Source organism: Mustelus asterias, chromosome 13 (assembly GCF_964213995.1).
Source record: "Mustelus asterias chromosome 13, sMusAst1.hap1.1, whole genome shotgun sequence".
NCBI lineage: Eukaryota > Metazoa > Chordata > Chondrichthyes > Carcharhiniformes > Triakidae > Mustelus > Mustelus asterias.
In genome coordinates this window covers 97537049-97557541 of record NC_135813.1, presented here as the reverse complement: position 1 = coordinate 97557541, position 20493 = coordinate 97537049, and the positions used below count along the sequence as shown (strand labels likewise).

At 48.1% G+C, this 20493-nt stretch overlaps 3 protein-coding genes and 1 non-coding gene across 5 annotated transcripts in view; 1 reads left to right on the top strand and 3 right to left on the bottom strand.

Moving 5' to 3' along the window:
* Nucleotides 1-395: 395 nt before the first annotated feature.
* Nucleotides 396-20386, bottom strand: LOC144502928 (polyubiquitin-like). 2 transcript variants are annotated; one of them, XM_078227354.1, is made up of 3 exons: nucleotides 20282-20386; nucleotides 3575-3857; nucleotides 396-2004 (listed from the first exon to the last, which is right to left on the bottom strand). In XM_078227354.1, the coding sequence occupies exon 3, from the start codon at nucleotides 1990-1992 to the stop codon at nucleotides 1525-1527; it is 468 nt and encodes a 155-aa protein (XP_078083480.1). In that variant the 5' UTR covers nucleotides 1993-2004; nucleotides 3575-3857; nucleotides 20282-20386; the 3' UTR covers nucleotides 396-1524. The 2 variants fall into 2 exon arrangements, with proteins under 2 accessions (XP_078083480.1, XP_078083479.1); XM_078227353.1 differs by lacking the exon at nucleotides 20282-20386 and having other exon boundaries at nucleotides 3575-3877.
* On the bottom strand, nucleotides 8841-9030 carry LOC144503246 (U2 spliceosomal RNA). Its single transcript, XR_013499462.1, has one exon. It is a non-coding gene; the product is annotated as a U2 spliceosomal RNA (small nuclear RNA).
* LOC144502305 (polyubiquitin-like) lies at nucleotides 9078-11088 on the bottom strand. Its single transcript, XM_078226116.1, has 2 exons — nucleotides 11017-11088; nucleotides 9078-9374 (listed from the first exon to the last, which is right to left on the bottom strand). The coding sequence occupies exons 1-2, from the start codon at nucleotides 11086-11088 to the stop codon at nucleotides 9078-9080; spliced, it is 369 nt and encodes a 122-aa protein (XP_078082242.1).
* The window catches only part of LOC144502304 (2'-5'-oligoadenylate synthase 2-like), a 44877-nt gene continuing 42810 nt past the window's right edge, over nucleotides 18427-20493 (top strand). The window contains exon 1 of the mRNA XM_078226115.1: nucleotides 18427-18671. Coding sequence (XP_078082241.1) covers nucleotides 18501-18671 — 171 coding nt within the window. The 5' untranslated portion in view covers nucleotides 18427-18500. The remainder of the gene's footprint in view (nucleotides 18672-20493) is intronic.

The following is a 20493-nucleotide window of genomic DNA, read 5'->3' as shown; positions in this document are numbered from 1 at the left end:
TCTGACCACACCTTAGACCTCAGAATAGAGTTGATTTATAGCTTACACGTACGGGATACCCCCGTGTGGGATCTTGTACGAACTGAACATCACACAGGAAGCAGCTGCAGCCAAGTGGCAAATAGCAATACTGAAATTGATCTGTGCCCTTTGTGTGTCTCTTAATTCGGTTCCTAGATATTGTTACTATTGTCTCAATGCACTGAGGCTAATCTCAACCCAGACCATAGTGAGTCCTCAGTGTATCAGTCAGTGTAGTTTCCTTTCAACTCTTGGTTCGGAGAAATCATCTGAAAATGGTTTGAACTTTGGATCTCTGATGTAAGATACACAGGTTCACAGACAGTGCCAATTTACAAATGTTCACCAGGCAAAAAACAACTCAACTGCATTATAATTTAAGAAACAGCTTTATTTTCAAGTAAGATTGCACATGATAACAAAATGAACAGTCCAAGCCATATATAATGTTATTGCAATGGACAAAGCACTCTGACTAAATCATTTCTATTTTGAACACAAACACATCTACTCACATGAAGTGAGACTAAAGGAATACTCGCAGGATATTTAACATCACTGTGAACTGAGAAAAGTTTTATTCAGCATTTTATCCATCCATTATATACAGTAGGTTTCCATGCCCCACAACAAGAAGTGTCCCATTTCTCATATTAACCATCTTGTGGCACCAGCCTGAGTGAGAATTAGAACTGGAATCATGTTTATGCTGTGAGCACACATACATTAGGTTAACACTGACGCTCACACAACCTGTTTCACAGACGATTCCCACAAGCAGCAGACTTGAGTGAGTTTGGGCCTAAACTGAATTCATATCCCAAAGGAAAAGGTTTTGTCGCCTTTGGCCTCATTTATAAAATAAAAATATTTTTCTGTTTTAAAGATACCCTCCCCTGCTTTCATAGAATAGAAATCATAGAAACCCTACAGTACAGAAAGAGGCCATTCGGCCCATCGAGTCTGCACCGACCACAATCCCACCCCGGCCCTACCCCCATATCCCTACACATTTACCCACTAATCCCTCTACCCTACGCATCTCAGGACATTAAGGGCAATTTTTAGCATGGCCAATCAACCTAACCCGCACATCTTTGCACTGTGGGAGGAAACCGGAGCACCCAGAGGAAAGCCACACAGACACAAGGGGAATGTGCAAACTCCACACAGTGACCCAAGCTGGGAATCAAACCCAGGTCCCTGGAGCTGTGAAGCAGCAGTGCTAACCGCTGTGCTACCGTGCCACCCATGCTTTACCTAACACATCTCCTGTAGACGATGAGTGCAGGCAGTGACCTGCTTGGTAGACAGGCACCAACATATACACAAACATCCCCATGTTATAAATCAAACAAGCCAAGAGTGACAGTCACAGCTCCAATTAAAATTACTGTCTGAGACCCAGAACCTCACAGATTGAAACATTGTGAAAAGTACAACAGGCTTTATGCTAGTTCTTGTGTAACATTTTTCACTAATTCCATATTGGTGCTGAAGCAGTTAACCACCTCGCAGACGTAGCATAAGGAAGATGGTGCTTTCAGACTGAATATTGTAGTCAGCGAGTGTGCGGCCATCCTCCAGCTGTTTCCCCTCGTACATCAGACGCTGCTGATCGGTTGGGACACGCTCCTGTCGCTGTACGCGTGCTTTAAAATCCTGAACAGACTCCGAGGGAAGAACGTCATATGTAGATATTTTCCCCTTCTCATTCTTCAGGAATATCTGCATGCGCTCCTCATTGGTGACAATCAGCATGACAGCATTGCTGGGGGAGACACTGTAGTCAGACAGCCGCTTGTCATCTCTCAAAACCACCGTGTTTCCGTTTTGAACCATCAGGCGCTGACGGAAATGGGGCACCTTGGTTTTTTCATAGATCATCTTCTTGAGAGCCGAGACTTGGATGGAAGGGTTGACCTCAAGTTCAACAATCTCACCGGTCATAAACTTCACCTGGAGTCTCATCTTGTCAAATTTCTGTTGAGAAATGGACTAAATGTCAGTGTCTGTCTAGCGCGCAAGAAACAATACTTTTCACTGGATACTAATACATGTGACAATAATAAATCAAATCAAAGATGTTGCGTATTGTGATCAGTCACATAATACTATTTTGAACATGCAATGTATTGTCCAGACAGTTACAGAATCTAGGGAAAGAATATATTGTGCAATTCGCACTGACTGTATTCCCAACTCAATCTGACTTCCTTTCAATGTTTTATTCCCAAGTGGAGCAATACATCAAAGCCATGGACCGCTGAACATACTGAGCAGCCGGTGGCGATGTGGTACCAGGGCCATGAGGCCACACTTGGTCAAATACTACCTTGCTGTCAAGAGCAGTAACTCTCACCTCTCGATTTAATTCTTAAGTCCATGTTTGGACCAAGTTGCACCGAGATGTGGAATTCAGTGGTGATCCTAGCAGAACCCAAACTGAGATGTGTAAACATTTCAGGGGTGAATACTTTGCGGGAACTGGAAGAACTGATAATGATCCCACTCTTCACAAAACCCTTTCCCAGCCTTCCCACATTCTTAAATCTTGCTTTATGTCACAAGAGTGACTTAAATAAACCGTCTGGCATGAGCTGTGAATGAAGGCGTTTAATTCTCAGAAGTGCTCATCATCCTTAATAAACTAACAGCAGAGGTCTCTACACCTGGAACGATTAAAGTGTTGGATGTTCATAGAATCATAGAATCCCTCCAGTGCAGAAGGAGGCCATTTGGCCCATCGAGCCTGCATCAACAACTCTCTCACCCAGGCCATATCTGCCTAACCCCATGTATTTACCCTGCTAATTACCCCTTACACTAAGGGACAATTTATCATGGCCAATCAACCTAATCTGCACATCTTCGAAGTGTGGGAGGAAACCAGAGCATCCGGAGGAAGCCCTGCAGACACGAGGAGTACGTTCAAACTCCACACAGACAGTGACCCGAGGCCGGAATTGAACTCTGGTCCCTGGCACTGTGCCACCTTGCCGCCCCAATAACAAATGATGAAATTGTTGTGAAGAGTTCCATCAGAATTCAGTTTGTTTTAAATGCCGCACCGAGATGAAAATGACCGCCCAAAATCTAAATGTACCCGGGGAGAGAAAAATGTTTGATCTCACTCACATCTCTCTCGCTGTTTCAATTTGCAATGATATTCTCATGCACTGTCCCCACATTGAAATCAGATTGTATCTTTAATCATGAGTGAGATTCAATGTAACCCATTCCGAACCCGCCTCAGAAATTCACCCCAAACCTCTTACTATTTTAATTAAAAACAAGCCATGACCTTTGTAATTTGAGTGAATCAATGTTTAATGCATTGATTTCAAATATTGGAAAACCTCCCTTGGAATAAATAACATCCGATTTCACATTTTTGTCTCCAACATGTTTGAGATTTTAAATGTTTTGCTTTATTTTTTTCCCACCCGGTTTGTATAATAATTTATCATAAATCGCGACTGAGATTCAGAACAAACCAATTTACACACCAGAAATAAAATAATAAAATCCACCAAAAGCAGAATGAACTCACAGTATTTGCAGAGGTGCAGGAAAGTTAAACTGCAGAATATTTTCTGATGCTCTGTTTCTGCGCAGTTAGTCTTCTCTGTTTATCTTCACACCGACTCTCAGATCTGGAGAATATGTGAATAAAACTCTTTGCTTCTGCTGCTCTGGATGTTGCTCCGTCGCTTCTGTGTGAAACTATTCTGTCTGCGAGTGTCTCTGGCTCCCTTCCTCCCCCTTTTATTCTCAGAGCCTGTTTCCGAACGTCACAGCCTTGCTGCTCCCTGATTGCCCAACATTCTCCGGCTCTGTTATAAAAATATATATCTGAACTCGAGTTTCAATTTCCGAAAAATCCCCTCAGTGTCTGACAAATTATCGCACCCTCAGCCGGGGAGCTGTGTTGTTGCTGACAGCAAACAGCCTCTGATCAGTTTCACTTTCCATTTCCTGCAGACCATCTCCAGCCGAGCAATGATTGGGGCGGTGCGGATTGATGCGATACTGCGCACCCCCTCCCCCTCTCCCGGCCCCCACACCCCGACCCCCAATCCCCGGGTCCTCAGAGCACTTATTACTCTGAGAAATCTCATCTCACCCCAATGTTTTCTTTTTAAAACAATCTTTGTTTTAATACAAGACTCAGTACACAGCATTTATATATAGATAAAAACTGACCTGCTTGATAAGCCATTATTAATAGGAATTTGACTTTGGTTTTTGAAACAAGTAAGGAATGGATTTGGGTTTCCCCGGTCCATTCTGAGCATTGGCTTTGTAACTTTAAGAATGGAGTAACATATTTAAGGCGTGATGCTACATAAATTGTAAACATGAAACTTACTGGGATGCAAATTAGCAAACATTTACCATGTAATGTTTCAGAGTCACTCAGCCATCCTGACTCAGGCCCTATGGTGAAAGGCATTGTTTTGATTTGATACTAACTGTGTCAGCCTAACCATAAATAAAGTCACTGTAATTCCAGTTGACGATAGACTGTGCTCCCCTTTGAGTCTGTGGGGGACGGTGGGCGGGGGGAGGTGGAAGCTGACTTGTGATTTAACCTGAGGTTCACCACAGCGCAGATGAGAAGCAAAGCTGAGATAGTGGAGCTTCAAAAATAACCTCAGCCGGTGTGGGAATTGAACCTGTCGCTCACACATCACAAATCAGCTATCCAACCAACTGAGCTTAACCGACCCCCTGACAGGGAAGGTTTTACAGTGTTGTGGCTGGTAGCATCATGGCATCTCCACATTGCCAACACTGATGTGAATTCTATGATTTAAGTTTTGTACAGGTTGCGGAGAGGGAAAAACCTGTTTTGGCCACACCACCCCGCCCACCATGGGAATCAGATCGGGCGAGTGGCGGATCATGGGATGGGTCATTGATCTCAGGTGGGATTTTACGGTTTTGGGACGAGCGGGGCCGTAAAATCCCGCAGCGTGTGTCTGAGTTGAGTGTTGGAGTTGGTTTTTGTGGGCTATGGGGAGAGTATGGGAAGGTGGAGTCAGGTAGATCAGCAATGACCTCGCTGACTGGCAGAGCAGGTTCAAAGGGCTAAATCTCGACTCTTTCTGATAATAATTTGACGTTCCAACATTTTTCCAACCACGGTGCTGTGGTGTGTTTTCTCATCTGCCCGACTTTGCCCTCATGCACACAGGACAGCAGGAACCTCGTGTCTGTTGGTTAAGGGCAATGGCTGTGGTTCCCAGCACTGCAGCATCGCCCTATGGTGTATAAATCCCTATTTGTTACTTTGCGCCTGGGTTCTCCAGACCACCCTGACCCCCAGTCACACTGTCCTGTCCCTAATCACTCTCTAGATCTGAACCAGCACCTAACCCAAGGAGTGAGATTGTTTCCTGGATAAGGTGTCCAGGTAAGTTCCTCCCTTTGTGATTCCCCACAATGTCTGCATCTCAGACTGCAGCTCAACAACTCCAAAGTCGAACTTCCTTGAGATTCAGACACTTTGTGGATGTGGTTGTCTGCGATTGCAATGCTCTCCACAAGCTCCCACATGTTGCTGTTGTGGCAAACCACTGGCACTGCGAGCAGCCCACAGGAGGGACCACGGCCTGTGCATCAGGTTGGGCAGGACTGTCACAGGACTAACAGGCCCTCTGCTTCCTCTGACTGGGTCCTGGAGAGGTGTTCCTAGCACAGCCATTTAAACTGAGGCGCAGATCCACAGGACTGGCTCTGCTCTCGGGCCCTGACTGGATCAGCAGGTCCCCTCCCTCCACTACTCTCATGATTATCTCCTCCTGCCCTCACCACCTCAACTACAATCCCCTCCTCCCACCCACAGCACCTTCCCTTTCCTCTCCCTTGTCCCACACTCCAACCCAATCAACCCTTTGCCCTCCTGTACCTTCCAATCCGGCCACCTCCCCACTCGCTTCACATGGTAGGCCTAGACTCTGACTCCACTTTGAGTTGCCGCTGGTCTTACCTGAACAGCCGTGAACTCAATGCAATGACCATCTGGTGAATGTAATTATAGGCCAAGAGTGAAGTGATGTCGAGTGTGGGTGTGATTGTGACCAGCTGCTTTAAAGTTTATTTATTAGTGTCACAAGTAGGCTGACAACACTGCAATGATTTCCAAATTGCAGCCAACACTAAGCTGGGTGGCAGTGTGTGCTGTGAGGAGGATGCTAAGAGGCTGCAGGGTGATTTGGACAGGCTGGCTGAGTGGGTAACTACAATATAATGTGGATAAATGTGAGGTTATCCACTTTGGTGGCAAAAACTGGAAGGAAGATTATTATCTGAATGGTGGCAGTTTAGGAAAAGGGGAAGTGCAACATGGCCTGGGTGTCATGGTGGAATCGTCGCTGAAGGTTGGCATGCAGGTACAGCAGGTGGTGAGGAAAGCTAATGGCATGCTGGCCTTCATAGCAAGAGGATTTGAGTGCAGTAGTAAGGATGTCTTGCTGCAGTTACACAAGGCCTTGGAGAGGCCACACATTGAGTATTGTGTGCAGTTTTGGTCTTCTAGTCTGAGGAAGGACATTTTTGCTATTGAGGGAGTCTAGCGAAGGTTCACCAGACTGATTCCTAGAAAGGAAGGACTGACATATGAAGAAAGACTGCATTGACTGGGCTTGTACTCACTGGAATTTAGAAGAATGAAAGTGGAACTCAGAGAAACATTTAGAATCCTGATGGGACTGGATAGGCTAGATGCGGGAAGAATGTTCCCAATGTTGGGAAAGTCCAGAACTAGGAGCACAGTCTAAGAATAAGGGGTAAGCCATTCAGGACTGAGATGAGGAAGAACTTCTTCACTCAGAGAGTTGTGAACCTGTGGAATTCTCTACCACAGAAAGCTGTTGGGGCCAGTTCGTTAAATATGTTCAAGAGGGAGCTGGACGTGGCTCTTGTGGCTAAAGGGATCAAGGGGTAGAGGGACACTGGAAGTACATGATCAGCCATGATCATATTGAATGGTGGTGCAGGCTCACTCCTGCACCTATTTTCTATGTTTCGATGTGAAAATCCTCTAGTCGCCTCACTCCGGCGCCTGTTCGGGTACACTGAAGGAGAATTTAGCACGACCAATGCACCTAACCAGCACATCATCCGTACTGTGAGAGGAAACCGGAGCACCCGGAGGAAACGCACGCAGACACGGGAAGAACATGAAGACTCTGCACAGACAGTGACCCAAGTCGGGAATCAAATCCGGGTCCCTGGCTCTGTGAAGCAGCAGTGCTAACCACTGTGCCACCATGCCGCCAATTTATTAATGAGTCTTCATGATATTCAAATACAATTCCTAACATGGTGCAGTGGGCTACCCAATCCAACATGAACGTTGGGTTTGGAAAATTGCCAACTTGTGTCCCACCAGCGGGAAACTGACTTTTGGCCATTTTCCACATTTTCCCTTCAGGTCCAACCTGGCGCCTGCTGCTGTCGGGAATTCCAAATGCCGCCAGTCATGTGATGGGGATCAGAAGATCAACCGGTGCAATATAATTAATAAAATGAAAGTGAGGAAAATCTGGGCCGGTGCTGATTCTTGGACATTGTTCAGAGGTGTCCCATTCACAGCTGATTCTCCCCCGAACACTCAGTTGGGTAAATCATCAAAACCTGGGTTTGGATATGGATCCCGGATGTAACTCAGGAAAAACCACCGATGATTCAGACACATATAAACACACATCTTATTTTTATACAAATAAACAGTTTTATTTTCAAATCACATTGGATATTTTAGCAGGAGTAAATTGTAGTCCTGATATCCTTTGTTGTTGTAAAACATGAAGCAGCCAGATTAAATTATTCCAATGCTGAACACAAACATTTCTCTGAGATCACATTCAGGCTAAAGCAATTACCTGTAACAGTTATTTTAAAATGAAATAGGAAGATAATCCTTGTTGATATTTTTCTGATGTTTATACGGGGAATGTTTGCCCCTTCTCCACAGCGAGACGTTTTTGGGATTGCTTTAACAGCTAACTCATTGTCTCTTTAAGTGAGGAAGTGAATTGTCCTGAATGAGAGACCAGTTTGGAGCTGTGACCTCATTAGGGACTGGATCATTATTAGCCTCACCCTTCAGAAGAATCTCTAAGGGTAACAAACCACGTTTTAGACCAATGATCAGACAAGATTCATTTGAACTGAAGTAATACAAAGTCAATGATCAGAATCTGGAATGCACTGCCTGGGGCGGGTGGGCGGGGGGGGGGGGGGGGTCGTGGTGGAGGCGGGATGCCTCACATCCTTTAAAAAGTACCTGGATGAGTACTTGGCACGTCATAACATTCAAGGCTACGGGCCAAGTGCTGGCAAGTGGGATTAGGTGGGCAGGTCAGGGCATTTCATGCATTGGTGCAAACTCAATGGGCCGAAGGGCCTGTTCTGCACTGTAGTATTCTGTGATTCTGTGAGAATTGGACACATTACCTCGCTGGTTTCCTGATTGCTCCTATGTTGTTAATTAAGTTGCTGTAACTTGTAAAAATCATGTTCAGTGGCTTAAACCAGCATCTTTTCCTAGCTGAGAATGCAAGAAGGTTAGTAATAAGAGCCAAAAGCATCATTAAGTCAGTGACTGTGCAATCCAGGTCTCTTACAAACTGCACATGAGAGAACAGGAATGTATGAAAAAAAGATCAATTAATACACTATAAATGATTATTTATTTATTTATCCAATTCAATCAAATCAAGTCCAATTCAGAGTCTCAACAAGTTGAGACATTCCCGATCCAAGCTGACAAGACAGGGCTCTCACCTCCTGTCCTGGGCCTGATCTACATGATCCAAGCTGATTGGAGTAGGCATTGCACCTCCTCCAAGGCTTGATCTCATTTGCACCTTAGCCAAAAGGCCGAGATGCCGCTTTTAAAAATTGCTTCAAATGAAGCTAAAGTGTAACCTAATGACCTCAACCAAGCGCAGCCTGTCCATACTACACTTGATCTTAGCCAAAAGGCCAAGAAGCGATTCATTTCTGTAATATCTAGGGATCATCTTAACCGCTGCAAGTGCATGTTAACCACCTCGTAGACGTAGTGTAATGAAGATGGTTCCCTTTGGCTGAATATTGTAATCGGCGAGTGTGCAGCCATCCTCCAGCTCTTTCCCCTCATATACCAGGCTCTGCTGTCTGGTTGTAACACCTTCCTGCAGCTGTACGTGTGCTTTAAAATCCTGAACAGACTCCAAGGGAAGAACGTCATATGTAGATGTTTTCCCCTTCTCATTCTTCAGGAATATCTGCATGCGCTCCTCATTGGTGACAATCAGCATGACAGCATTGCTGGGGGAGACACTGTAGTCAGACAGCCTCTTGTCAGAATTTTTAAAAAATACTTTTCCAATTCAATCAAATCAAGTCCAATTCAGAGTCTCAACAAGTTGAGACATTCCCGATCCAAGCTGACAAGACAGGGCCTCCACTCCTGTCTTGGGCCTGATCTACATGAGCCAAGCTGATTGGAGTAGGCATTGCACCTCCTCCAAGGCTTAATCTCATTTGCATCTTAGCCAAAAGGCCGAGATGCCGCTTTACAAAATTGCTTCATATGAAAATGAAGCTTAAATGCAACCCAATGACCTCAACCAAGTGCAGCATCAGCAGACCACACTTGATCTTAGCCAAAAGGCCGAGAAGCGATGACAGCAGTGAGAACAGCCTCTTGTCAGAATTTAACACACACTACACATTATCCCAGGCACAGGCTGCAAAGTGTGAGGAGTAACTGTTGTGTAAATCTCATCGACAATAATCTTAAAGTCTGGCTTTCTACTCAACATCTGAATCCCAAAGAAACCAATCTGCACAAACTCCTTCCTCCCAGCCTGGAAAAATAAGCAGCAGATTCCCAATCTGTTCTTCCATTTGCATTTGGATGTGTCTTTGTTGATCTATCCTGTCTATTATTAACATATTCAGAAACTGGAGTGTCTGTCTTCTGAGCTTCAATACTGGCATCTGCCTGAAGTGGCTCTCAGCGAGCGGTGTAATGTGCTACCGTCTGTGGGTGTGGGTTTGGGTTACTGGGGAGGTTAAAAAAAACCTGGGCTCGGGAATTCTGTGGGGTTTCCCTTGATTTTCCATTATCATTTCAGCAGATCATCAATGGAGTCTAAGGGAATGAGTGTAATTGGAGAAAAATGGCCCTGGGGTGTTTGAAATGATACTGTCCCCGATCAGAGAATATTAAGAACTTATTTAAATTGTGAGTGGCATTGAGATTCAAAACAACCCATTTTAAAATCTAGAATTAGAATACTGAGATTCCTGAACTGAAAGGACAAATCCAATCAGGTCAGAAGAAATTGGATCTGCAGATTGTTGACAGATTCACTTTCCTGCACGATTTGTTTTCGCAGTTTTCCTCAACACAACTGTCTGACCTGGAAGAAGTGAATAAAATTCTGTCCGCTTCCACTGCTCTGAGTCTTGCTCTGTGTTTCCCTCCGTTAAATAAGTGAGTGAGTCTCTGGCTCCCTCCTCACTCCTTTAATTCTTTCTGACAGCCTGTGACAGAACGTCACAGCCCTGCTGCCCTTTGCTTGCTGCCACCCTCCTGCACTGTTAGAACAAACAAGTGAGATAGATCTGAGCTGAAGTTTCATTTCCTGAAAGTTCCCCGCAGAGTCCGGGAAATAACCTGACAGTGAGAGCAGGAAGTGAACCTTGCTGCAGGTGACAGGTACTGAATTCCAGGTAGATCAGTTTCAGATTCCTGCCTGGCGTCACAAACAAAATCAACAAGAGCAGAATCAGCTGAGTGGTGACTCAGAAAGATTGGCTGCCTGTTCAAAGCTGTAGTCAGGGGCTGGACGTGTAAACTTACAGAGCATCACAGCAGGCAATTTAATTATCAAATCAAATGCTTTGGCCTCAAATTGCCAGGTTCCAGCTCTACGAGGCGAGGTCACACAGAGAAAAAAAACCACTCCCTTTCTGAAGGCAAAATCTCACTTCCATGTCATGGTGTTTGTTCAGAATCTGCAAGAGTGTTTTCGTGGACAGATCTCTCTTAATCTTTGCCATGTTTCTAAAGCCTGAGTTTCCTCTGTGACTATTGTCACAAACTCATTTTAGCTGCCGCTCTGGTCTGCAGCTTATACCTGGCCCATGTCCCTCTGCTGCTCCAGGTTAGGAGGACATAGTTTGTGACATGTAAGCCAGATTCACCTATTAATACATTGAAAGAGTATTTAGTGATCTGAATGGTGGTAAGGGAAGAGGGGAAAGGCCATTTGTTAAATCCTTTGCGCTTGCATAGGAAGATATCTGTGGAAGGCAAATGGATTATTTTTTAAAATTCATTTACGGGATGGGAGTGTCGCTGGCTAAGCCAGCATTTGTTCTCCATCTCTTGTTGTTCTTGAGAAGGCGGTGGTGATCTGTCTTCTTCAAATGCTACACACAGTTCTATTAGGGAGGGAGTTCCAGGATTTTGACCCAGAGACAGTGAAGTAATGGTGATATATTTCCAATTTTGGACAGAGTGACTTAGACAAGAACCTCCATGTGGTGATGTTCCTAGGTATCTGTTGTTGTTGTCCTTCTAGATGGTAATGGTGGTGGGTTTGAAAAATGCTGTCGAAAGAAATTGGTGAATTACTGCAGTTCTTCTTGTAGATGGTACACACGGCTGCCGCTGTTTGCCAGCGGTGGAGGGAGTGAATGTTTGTGGAAGGGGTAGCAATCAAACAGGCTGCTTTGTCCTGGATGGTGTTGAGCTTCTTGAGTGTTGTTGGAGCTGCACCCGTCCAGGCAAGTGGAGAGTATTTCATTACACTCCTGACTTGTGCCTTGTAGATGGTGGACAGGTGATAGGGAAGATGGAAGAGTGAATCAGAATGTAATAGAGGGAACAATCCCTTTGTGGGACTGGGAGGGGAGGGGTTGGGAAGATATGTTTGGTGCTGGCATTGCTTAAAGGGAAGCAGAAATTGCGACTGGGGTCAGGCAAGGTTCAGTTTTGGTACCCACTAATTATTAGCATTAAGCCTCACCATGAGGACCTGGAGGACTGGTGGCACCCCAACTCAAATCAACACTTCGAAGAATGAATCATAGAATCCCTACAGTGCAGAAGGAGGCCATTTGGTCCTTCGAGTTTCCCCCAACTCTCCAACAGAGCATCTTACCCAGGCCCAACCCCCCTGCCCTATCCCTAGAACCTCTTGTATTTACCTCATGAATTCCCCTAACCTACACTTCTTGGCACACTAAGGGGCAAATTAGCATGGCCACTCCACCTAACCTACACATCTTTGGACTGTGGGAGGAAACCGGAGCACCCTGAGGAAAGCCACAGAGACATGGGAAGAATGTGCAAAGGCCGGAATCGAACCCTGGTCCCTGGCACTGTGAGGCAGCAGTGCTAACCACTGTGCCATCATGCCAAAGGAGGAATAGGGCAAAAAAATAAGAAAATAAAGGGCACATGGACGCTGCAGCTCCGATCGGAGCCTCCAACTGCGCATGCGTAGAAAAAAAATGATAGAATAACTCTTCTCTGCCACATCCCTTCTGGGCCGGATAATGCCTCCCCCTGCCCCCACATTGTCCCACCCCCCACAACATTACTGACTGCCTTATCCCCGCACCCTCTCCACCACCCAGACCGATTGCGAGCCCCTCTCCCTTCCCCCACACTGATCTCAGGCAGAGAGATCCACCCTCCCGCCTCCACTCTACAGATATCAGGCAGAGTGATCCCCCGCACCCCCACCCCAGAGCCTCCTGCACAAGGCCCCCATCTCCTCCGGACTCCGATGGCTGTGTGACACCTCCATCTCTCTCCCCTGTCCCCAATCATTGAGGCACTGAGGAATGACAGGTGCTGACGTCTTGACAGCAGCCCGACCAACGCTGTCGCTGACAGCCCTCATCTCCCCATCAGCACACCTGCAAGTTCTCACTTGCCTTCCCCTCAATGCTAAGAAGCAAACTGTATGGAACTTGCTGGAATGTTCTGCCAAACTGCCTGCAGCTGATCTGCCCGAACGAGGTGCAGCCCCATTAAAAACTCAAGAATGGACAGGCAGGCAGTGCAGGACACTGTGCGCATGACCAGCAACCCCCCACCCGCACCCCCCTCCCTGTTTTTCTGAGGGCGATCTGGGCAGGCTACTGGATGCAGCAGAGGGAAGGCAGGACACCCTCTTCCCCCCAGGAGGACGCAGACCCAGGGGCTCTGATGGAAATGCGGCCTGGGAGGCAGTCACCGCCTCGGTCAGTGCCAGGGCACTGGCCCCCCGAACCGGGAAGCAGTGCCAGAAAAAGGTCAATGACCTCATCTGTGCAGCAAGGGTGAGTGTTGAACCCCATCTTGCATCTTCCCCCAAATCTTCCCCAGATCCTCCCGTCCCCAGCACCGTGCATGCTTCCAGCTCCTGTCCCCCAAGCACAACCTTCCTTCCCCCCCCCCCCCCCCCCCCCCCAAGAACCCCACTGCGCTTGCTCTCTAAGGGCCACCACCTGATACTCTGCAGCAGTCACGCCATCATTTCTTTCATGGCTCCTTCTGGCTCCACAAGAGAAGACTGACCATAACACCCATGAGAGTGTGAAGACAGCTGCGGTGAGCCAGACCTCTGGGCCCTCACCCCCTTTGAGGAGCAGATGCTGGAGCTCTGAAGGGAAGGGGAGATGCGGGCTGTGAGTGACAGCACGGTCGGGCTGCTGTCAAGACGTCAGCACCTGTCATTTCTCCATTCACTTTGAAGCAACTTCTTGGGGGCTTGAATTTTGGGTACAAGGGCAAGTTTTAACGGGGATGTACAAGGCATGTTTATTTGCACAGAGAGGGTAGTGGGTGCCTGGAACTCGCTGCCGGGGAGGTCACGGAAGCAGAAAGGTCAGTGACGTGAATGGAGGCACATGGTCCCTGGAAAGTTAGGGGGTAACAAATCAGATGGGCAGCCTGGTCGCTACAGCTTTGGAGGGCCAAAGGGCCCGTTCCTGTGATGTAATTTTCTTTGTGCCTGGTTCTATGTTCAATGGAGAAATGTGATTCACGTGTTTTGCATCCCGGATTCCTCTCCCTCCCTTGCACTTAACCTTGTGTCCTGTGTTGCAGGGACAGAACCGGGTGCCCCAGGGTCTTCTGGACTACAGGCCCCTGCTGCAGCTCCTGCCCATCCTGCTCAGGACAGCTCCTCGGAGGATATGGGTGAAGGGACCTCCGAGTGGCACCGTTTTGGCGTCAGCTTCCACCTCACAACTCACAATCCCAGATACTGACACGTCGGTTGGTCCAGTTAGTTGTGGGGCTTCTGGGTCGCTCTCTGGTGAGCACGGCACATCTGCTGATGTACATTGGGTGGAGGAGGGAACGTCCGAGGCCTCTGACACACGGGGGTCTGCCGGAGGCGAGGACTCAGCTGGCTCCAGGCTACAGGCTGGGCCTCTGAGATCACTTCTCCCTCAGCTGCTGGAGATGCAGCAACAGAGCCAGGGAATGCAGGAGGGGCTGACGGCCACAACTGAGAGGCTGGTGGGTGGAATCCCAAAGTTTTCGGACGGACCAGCTATTGCCCGTCCTGCGAGGTTCCCTGCAAGAGTGGTGTCCGCAGTGGAAAGTCTGGGGCAGGAGATCCTCACCATGAGGCTCCAAGCAATGGCTGAATCACAGCAGGCCACAGCTAAGGGACTGAACAGGCTTCTCGTAATTCTGCGGCCCATGGCTGAGACAGTCGAGAGCCTGAAGGAAACCCACCGGGACAGCACTGAGACACAGCGGGCTACGGCAGCAGCCCTTGAGAACGTGGCCCAGTCGCAGAGGGTCATGGCTGAAGGGCTGCAGAGCATGGCCCGGTCCGAGGGCACTTGCTGCGGCCATTAACAGGTGTACTCCGACTCAGGTGGCCATCGCAGAGGGCTCGACCACCTTCCATAGGACTCAGGTAGTCCTCCAGGATTGGCAGGGCCAGGTGACGCTGGAGCTTCTGGAGCTCACTGCGGAAGCACCGCCATCCCATGGAGTGATCCAGGGGCCCACCGGAACCCCAAGGGAAGAGGAAGGGCTCGAGCCCATGCCGGGGCCTTCCAGCCAGGAGACTGTGGCTGCGGCTACATCTTCTGACTCCTCCCTTCCTGACACCGGGGCACCTCAGGGCCAGTGGGATTAAGGGGGTGTCATGGAAATGTCCCACATACCTGGAAGCTGGCCAGGGCCCTCAAGGTCCAGGGCCTTCAGAGGACGCCCGCCACACGCATCACAGACAACGGGGCGAGGTAGGCAGCTGGCCCCCTCCACCTCCGATGTACATTCTGGCGAGACACTGAGACTTAGTGGTAGGCCACGTAAGGTTAGGAAGTTGTAGTTGCACTGAGATGGCAGGATGAAGGACTGCACTAGTTAAATAGATCTTTAAGCACCTTAACATTTTCCGTTCACAAGTTTTTATGTTAGAATTTATTATTTAAACACCTTTATTGCAATTATTAAATGTTTTTTCACCACTCACCTGTGATTCATTCGTCTCAGATTTGTCTCGAACAGGAATCCTCTTTCATTGATGATTGCCGGAGTGATGCCTCATGTTGATGTCAGTTGGGGAGGCCCCTCAATGCTGTGTCACTGAGAAAAGGAAGCCATTGGTTCCCCAGAACCCACGAGCGATTCGCTCCCATCCCCCCACCCCACCCTCCCCAGGGGCCTGTAAGAGGGTTTCAGATCCCTTACCAACCACACAGATGAGGGCCCAGATGCCAGCGTGCATGTGGAGCTCAGGTAGGAATCAGACTAGTTTGCACCAGGGCATTTTCATCATGGAGTCGTCATTACGCTCCTGCCTGCCAAAGAAACTCACTAACACAGCGTACCCAGGCCCACCACTCTGTTGTGATGATGTTGCAGAAGATAGAAAGACTTTGTGGGGCGGATGGAGCCCACAGACACAAGCCCCTAGCGACTGAACCGCCTTGTGATCAGGGGCCTCCCTTGCCACCCTCACATGCCTCATCTGAGCTGCCAGCCCTCCAGCGCCAGGGCTGTGTTCCTCGGCGTACTCTTCCTCTGCCTCCTCTTCCTCCTCCTGCTGGTCATCCTCCCCAGCGATGCCCGGCTGGTTAGCCTCCACGTCCTCCTCCTCGAATAGTCACCTCTCTGCAGAGCCAGGTTGTGTAAGGCACAGCACACGACCACAATGCGGGATGAGGTCACAGGGCTGTATTGTTGGGCCCTGCCAGAGCGGTCCAGGCACCGCAATCGCATTTTGAGGAGCGCAATGTACCTCTCCACTATCGCGTGGGTGGCTACATGGGCCTCATTATAGCAGGTCTCCACCTCAGTCACAGGCCTCCACACAGGCTTCATCAGCCATGTCCGAAGCGGGTAACCCATATCACCCACGCGCCACCTCCCCTGCCCGGTCATACATGGCTTCTGTGACCTGCTTCTGTGCCCCCCCCACCCCCGCCCCCGCCCCTAGGTGCCAGGTCCTGCAACAGGCTGCACAGGTGTTGCACTGTCTCCTTTCGGACGGGAGATGTCGGCGGCACACGCTGTCCGACATCTGTTCAAATGACACTCGTGCACAGAACTGCCGTCCTTCTCCTGTGCCCCTCCCCTCTGTGTGAATGGCGTCCAGGTCCTGCCTCTGGTGATCATCTCCTTCTACATGTGGAAGTGGTAAGGCCCAGGTCTCCTGTGCTGCAATTCTTCCTCCTGCTCCTCAGCTCCAGCAGCAACCAAAGGAACAGCAAGATCGATTGGTTGCATCGCAAAAGACATCTCGTCACTCTGAAGGGGGGTGTTGGAGATGGAGAGGAACCCATGTAGAAGTTAAGGAATGCTGCTTACCCCTAGCCTATCAACAGTCACTGTCCATACCCCCCAATTTCCCCAGCCAAATACTCCCCAAAGTCACAGCTCCTTGAAACATTGAGAGGCTGCAGCAGTGCAATTTCCAAGGGCTTTGTGCACATCCTTCAGCTGGAAGAGTGCTGAGTGCACTAGGACCCAGCAGCACCACAAGACCTGAGGTCAGTGCTGAGACCCGGGTCTGTGCTGCAAGCTGGACATCAGAGACCCTGCTGAGCAATAGTTCCCCACGCCCCCCCCCCCCCCCCTCGCAGGGCCGCCACCGGCCCGAGAAAGAAAATGGCTGCAATAAAAGGACACCCATAAGCAGCAGAGAGCTGTCGGACTCTACACACTTACCTCCTCACTAACCCTCACTGATGGAGTGCCTGAATCAGACTTTAATGGAGCATATCTGTTCCACGCCGATTCTGGATTGGCAAACGCGGTGGTAAAGGGGAGGTGCCAGTAAAGTTGGGCGTGCAGCCCATTAAGTCAATTTGGGCGGCACGGTAGCACAGTGGTTAGCACTGCTGCTTCACAGCTCCAGGGACCTGGGTTCGATTCCCGGCTCGAGTCACTGTCTGTGTGGGGTTTGCACATTCTCCTCGTGTCTGCGTGGGTTTCCTCCCACAGTCCAAAGATGTGCGGGCTAGGTTGATTGACCATTCTCAATTGCCCCCTAGTGTCCCGGGATGCATAGGTTAGAGGGCTTAGTGGGTAAAATATGTAGGGATATGTGGATAGAGCCTGGGTGGGATTGTGGTTGGTGCAGACTCGATGGGCCGAATGGCCTCTTTCTACACTGTAGGATTCTATGATTCTATATACATGCAAATGGCTGTCACACCCTTTTCGGGCACAGTCCCAATCACGTCCATTTTCGGGCCTTGGTAAAGGGGGAACTGCCGTGGAGGCGGGCATGGATCGCGCTACTCACCTCACGCCCGACTTTACCAAGTTTTCGCGCCCAAAGATGGGCACAACCTAATGATAAAATCACGCCCGTAGATTCAGATAATCTAATACTGAGGTAGCTGTGCTCTTCTGAAGGTGAAAATGTTATCAACACAGTCGGAGGAATTCCAACTTTATAATTCGACTCTTTTCCATCAAATTCCCACTGGGATTATGGGGGAATTTCACACGTGTTTTCTTGGCAGCTCCCCACCACAGGATCGTGCTGATGTGAATTGGAAGGAGAACACAATTATATTTTCCATGACATTCCTACATTATAACAGTGACTGAACTTCAATAATGTGGAATTGGCTGTGAATGCTTTGGGACGCCCTGTGGTCATGCTGTGTAAACACGTCCTGTTTTTGTTATCAACTCACAATCAGCACGAGTGCTTACAGACTGCTCTGGCACTGGAGAAATGAAACCGAAACTCAACATGCCAAACAAGTCATGTTTCTGAGGAAATCAAAATCTATTTGCTGTTTGCTTAGAATTAACCACAACCACTGAAACGGGAACTTTTGAACAGGGTGGAGATCCGAAACTGTGACGTGTGGAACATCGATTTATTGGGTAGTCTTACTCAGGTAGATGTTTTAAATATTTGAGGGAGGTGTTAGCAGCTGCTTTATAAGGAGCTGTGCTTATACCAACCTCACTTTGAGTGAAAACTGGAAGGATGGAATTATACAACACAGAGCAGAGGAAGCTGGACGACTTCATTAAAAATAATCTGGAGCCAAATGATTTTAATAAGCATCTGAGGGATGCAGTGGACAGAATCTGTAGCTTTCTGAGGGATCGGTGTTTTCTGAATCAACCTGGGATCAAAGTAATCAGAGCTGTTAAAGTAAGTTATTTTGGTTTTAAAGGACTATATGGAATTCATTGTGTTTACTATAAATTGCTGCTTACAATATCAGGAATTTTGCCTTGCTTAAATATAGTAAGAAGTCTCACAACACCAGGTTAAAGTCCAACAGGTTTATTTGGAATCATGAGCTTTCGGAGCGCTGCTTTGAAAGCTTGTGATTCCAAATAAACCTGTTGGACTTTAACCTGGTGGAGACTTCTTACTGTGCCCACCCCAGTATCTCCACATCATTGCTTAAGTCTGGAGATGTTTTCTGATATGATTATGAAGTTTCTTGTGTTCTGTGCTGTGCTTCCTACTCTCCAGGAGACATGAGCTCACGATGGGACACAGTCCCACGGGCACCAGTTGCCTCGACTGAGTTAATGGGATTAGGTGGGATCATGATAATTTCATGGGATGATCTCAGGACAATGTAGATGTGCCCCCTCACAATGGCACAAATTTCCAGCAATATCCGGACCAAAAGGGGATTTACTTTGCTGACAGGGAGACAGAATGTTTTTGATCCGCTTGTTTCAGCTTTCAATGTATTTCTGTTAAAGACAACATTTACTTCAAATCTGTTTCTCTTAAAAAAGCTATCGTTAGATGTCAAAAGTATAGTGTGTGTTAAATTAGCTCATCAAAATCAATTCCGAAAGTGACAACACAATTGTAATTCTAACTGTGTGTCATTTAAAATAGGCACTTCATATTATTTATCAATAAAATACACCTCACAGTTTGGGAAAAGAGGGAATTCCCCTCCCACAATTTTGCCTCCATTTATATCCAATCTGTAATCGGCTGCAATAACATCACAGTGAGACCAATTTTCTCTTCGGGGCAGGGAAGCAGGAATGGGAATTGATTCTTTGTCCTGGGGCCAGAGGGAGACCTGTCGTCCTTTGGGATTGTGTCCAGAGTGATCCTTTCATTGACATGGATTCAGGTCCCTTGTGCAGTTAAGAGGCGTGGGTGGGCTCTGGGGCGGGGCGGGGCGGGGCGGGGCGGGGCGGGGCGGGGGTGGATTGAGAGGACCAGCTGGCTGTCGTAAAGGGTAAGTAACTAACAGGATGCTTCAATATGGAGGTGCTTGTCAGCAACCTTTGAAAAATGTCATGAAAAAGTTCAGAAGTCCCTCAGCCAGGCCACAAGAGTGTGGGTGTGGGGAGGAGGGATTTGCTCTTTGGCTGTAATCAGACCTTGACACACACACACTGTAACACACCCGGACACAGGGAGGGCTTGCTTGCCGAGAGCACTCCCCCAGCCTTTAAGGGTCCACCTCCAGGCAGTTGAATTGCCCCCAGTCACATCAGGAAAATGGAGGCTGACTGGAAAACCCCAGTCAGCCGACAATACCCACTGTGAACCCAGCATTTCCCAAACTTTACCAGCCACAGAACTCTTTTGACCTCCCAAGAGGACTGACGGAACCCCTAAGAAACATTCTTATTATGTTGAAGAATTAAACCACGAAAAAATTATTATTGTACAATAGGTACAAACACACAAACAAATATAAAATATTTTGCTACATGTATTTAGTTATTACAAATAAACAGTTCTCTTATTCAACAGATGCTTCAAGTATTACCTACTTTTTGTCATTTTTAATGTTGGAGTAATTCTGATCTTTTGTTGACAAATTCAGTGAATAGCAGCCAGAGAGCGGGGTTCACATTTCAGACATGCACGTCCAGACTGACTCGCCCGCCCGCGCGCGCGCACACACCCCTCGCCCGCGCGCGCACACACACACCCCTCGCCCGCGCGCGCACACACACCCCTCTCACCCGCGCGCGCACACACA

Coding starts and splice junctions, on each gene's coding strand:
- LOC144502305 (XM_078226116.1), bottom strand. CDS start 11,088: ATGGCAAAGATTAAGAGAGATCTGTCCACGAAAACACTCTTGCAGATT. Junction 9,375..11,016: donor ACAAACACCATGACATGGAA/GTGAGATTTTGC, acceptor AATTCTGACAAG/AGGCTGTCTGACTACAGTGT.
- LOC144502928 (XM_078227354.1), bottom strand. CDS start 1,992: ATGAGACTCCAGGTGAAGTTTATGACCGGTGAGATTGTTGAACTTGAG.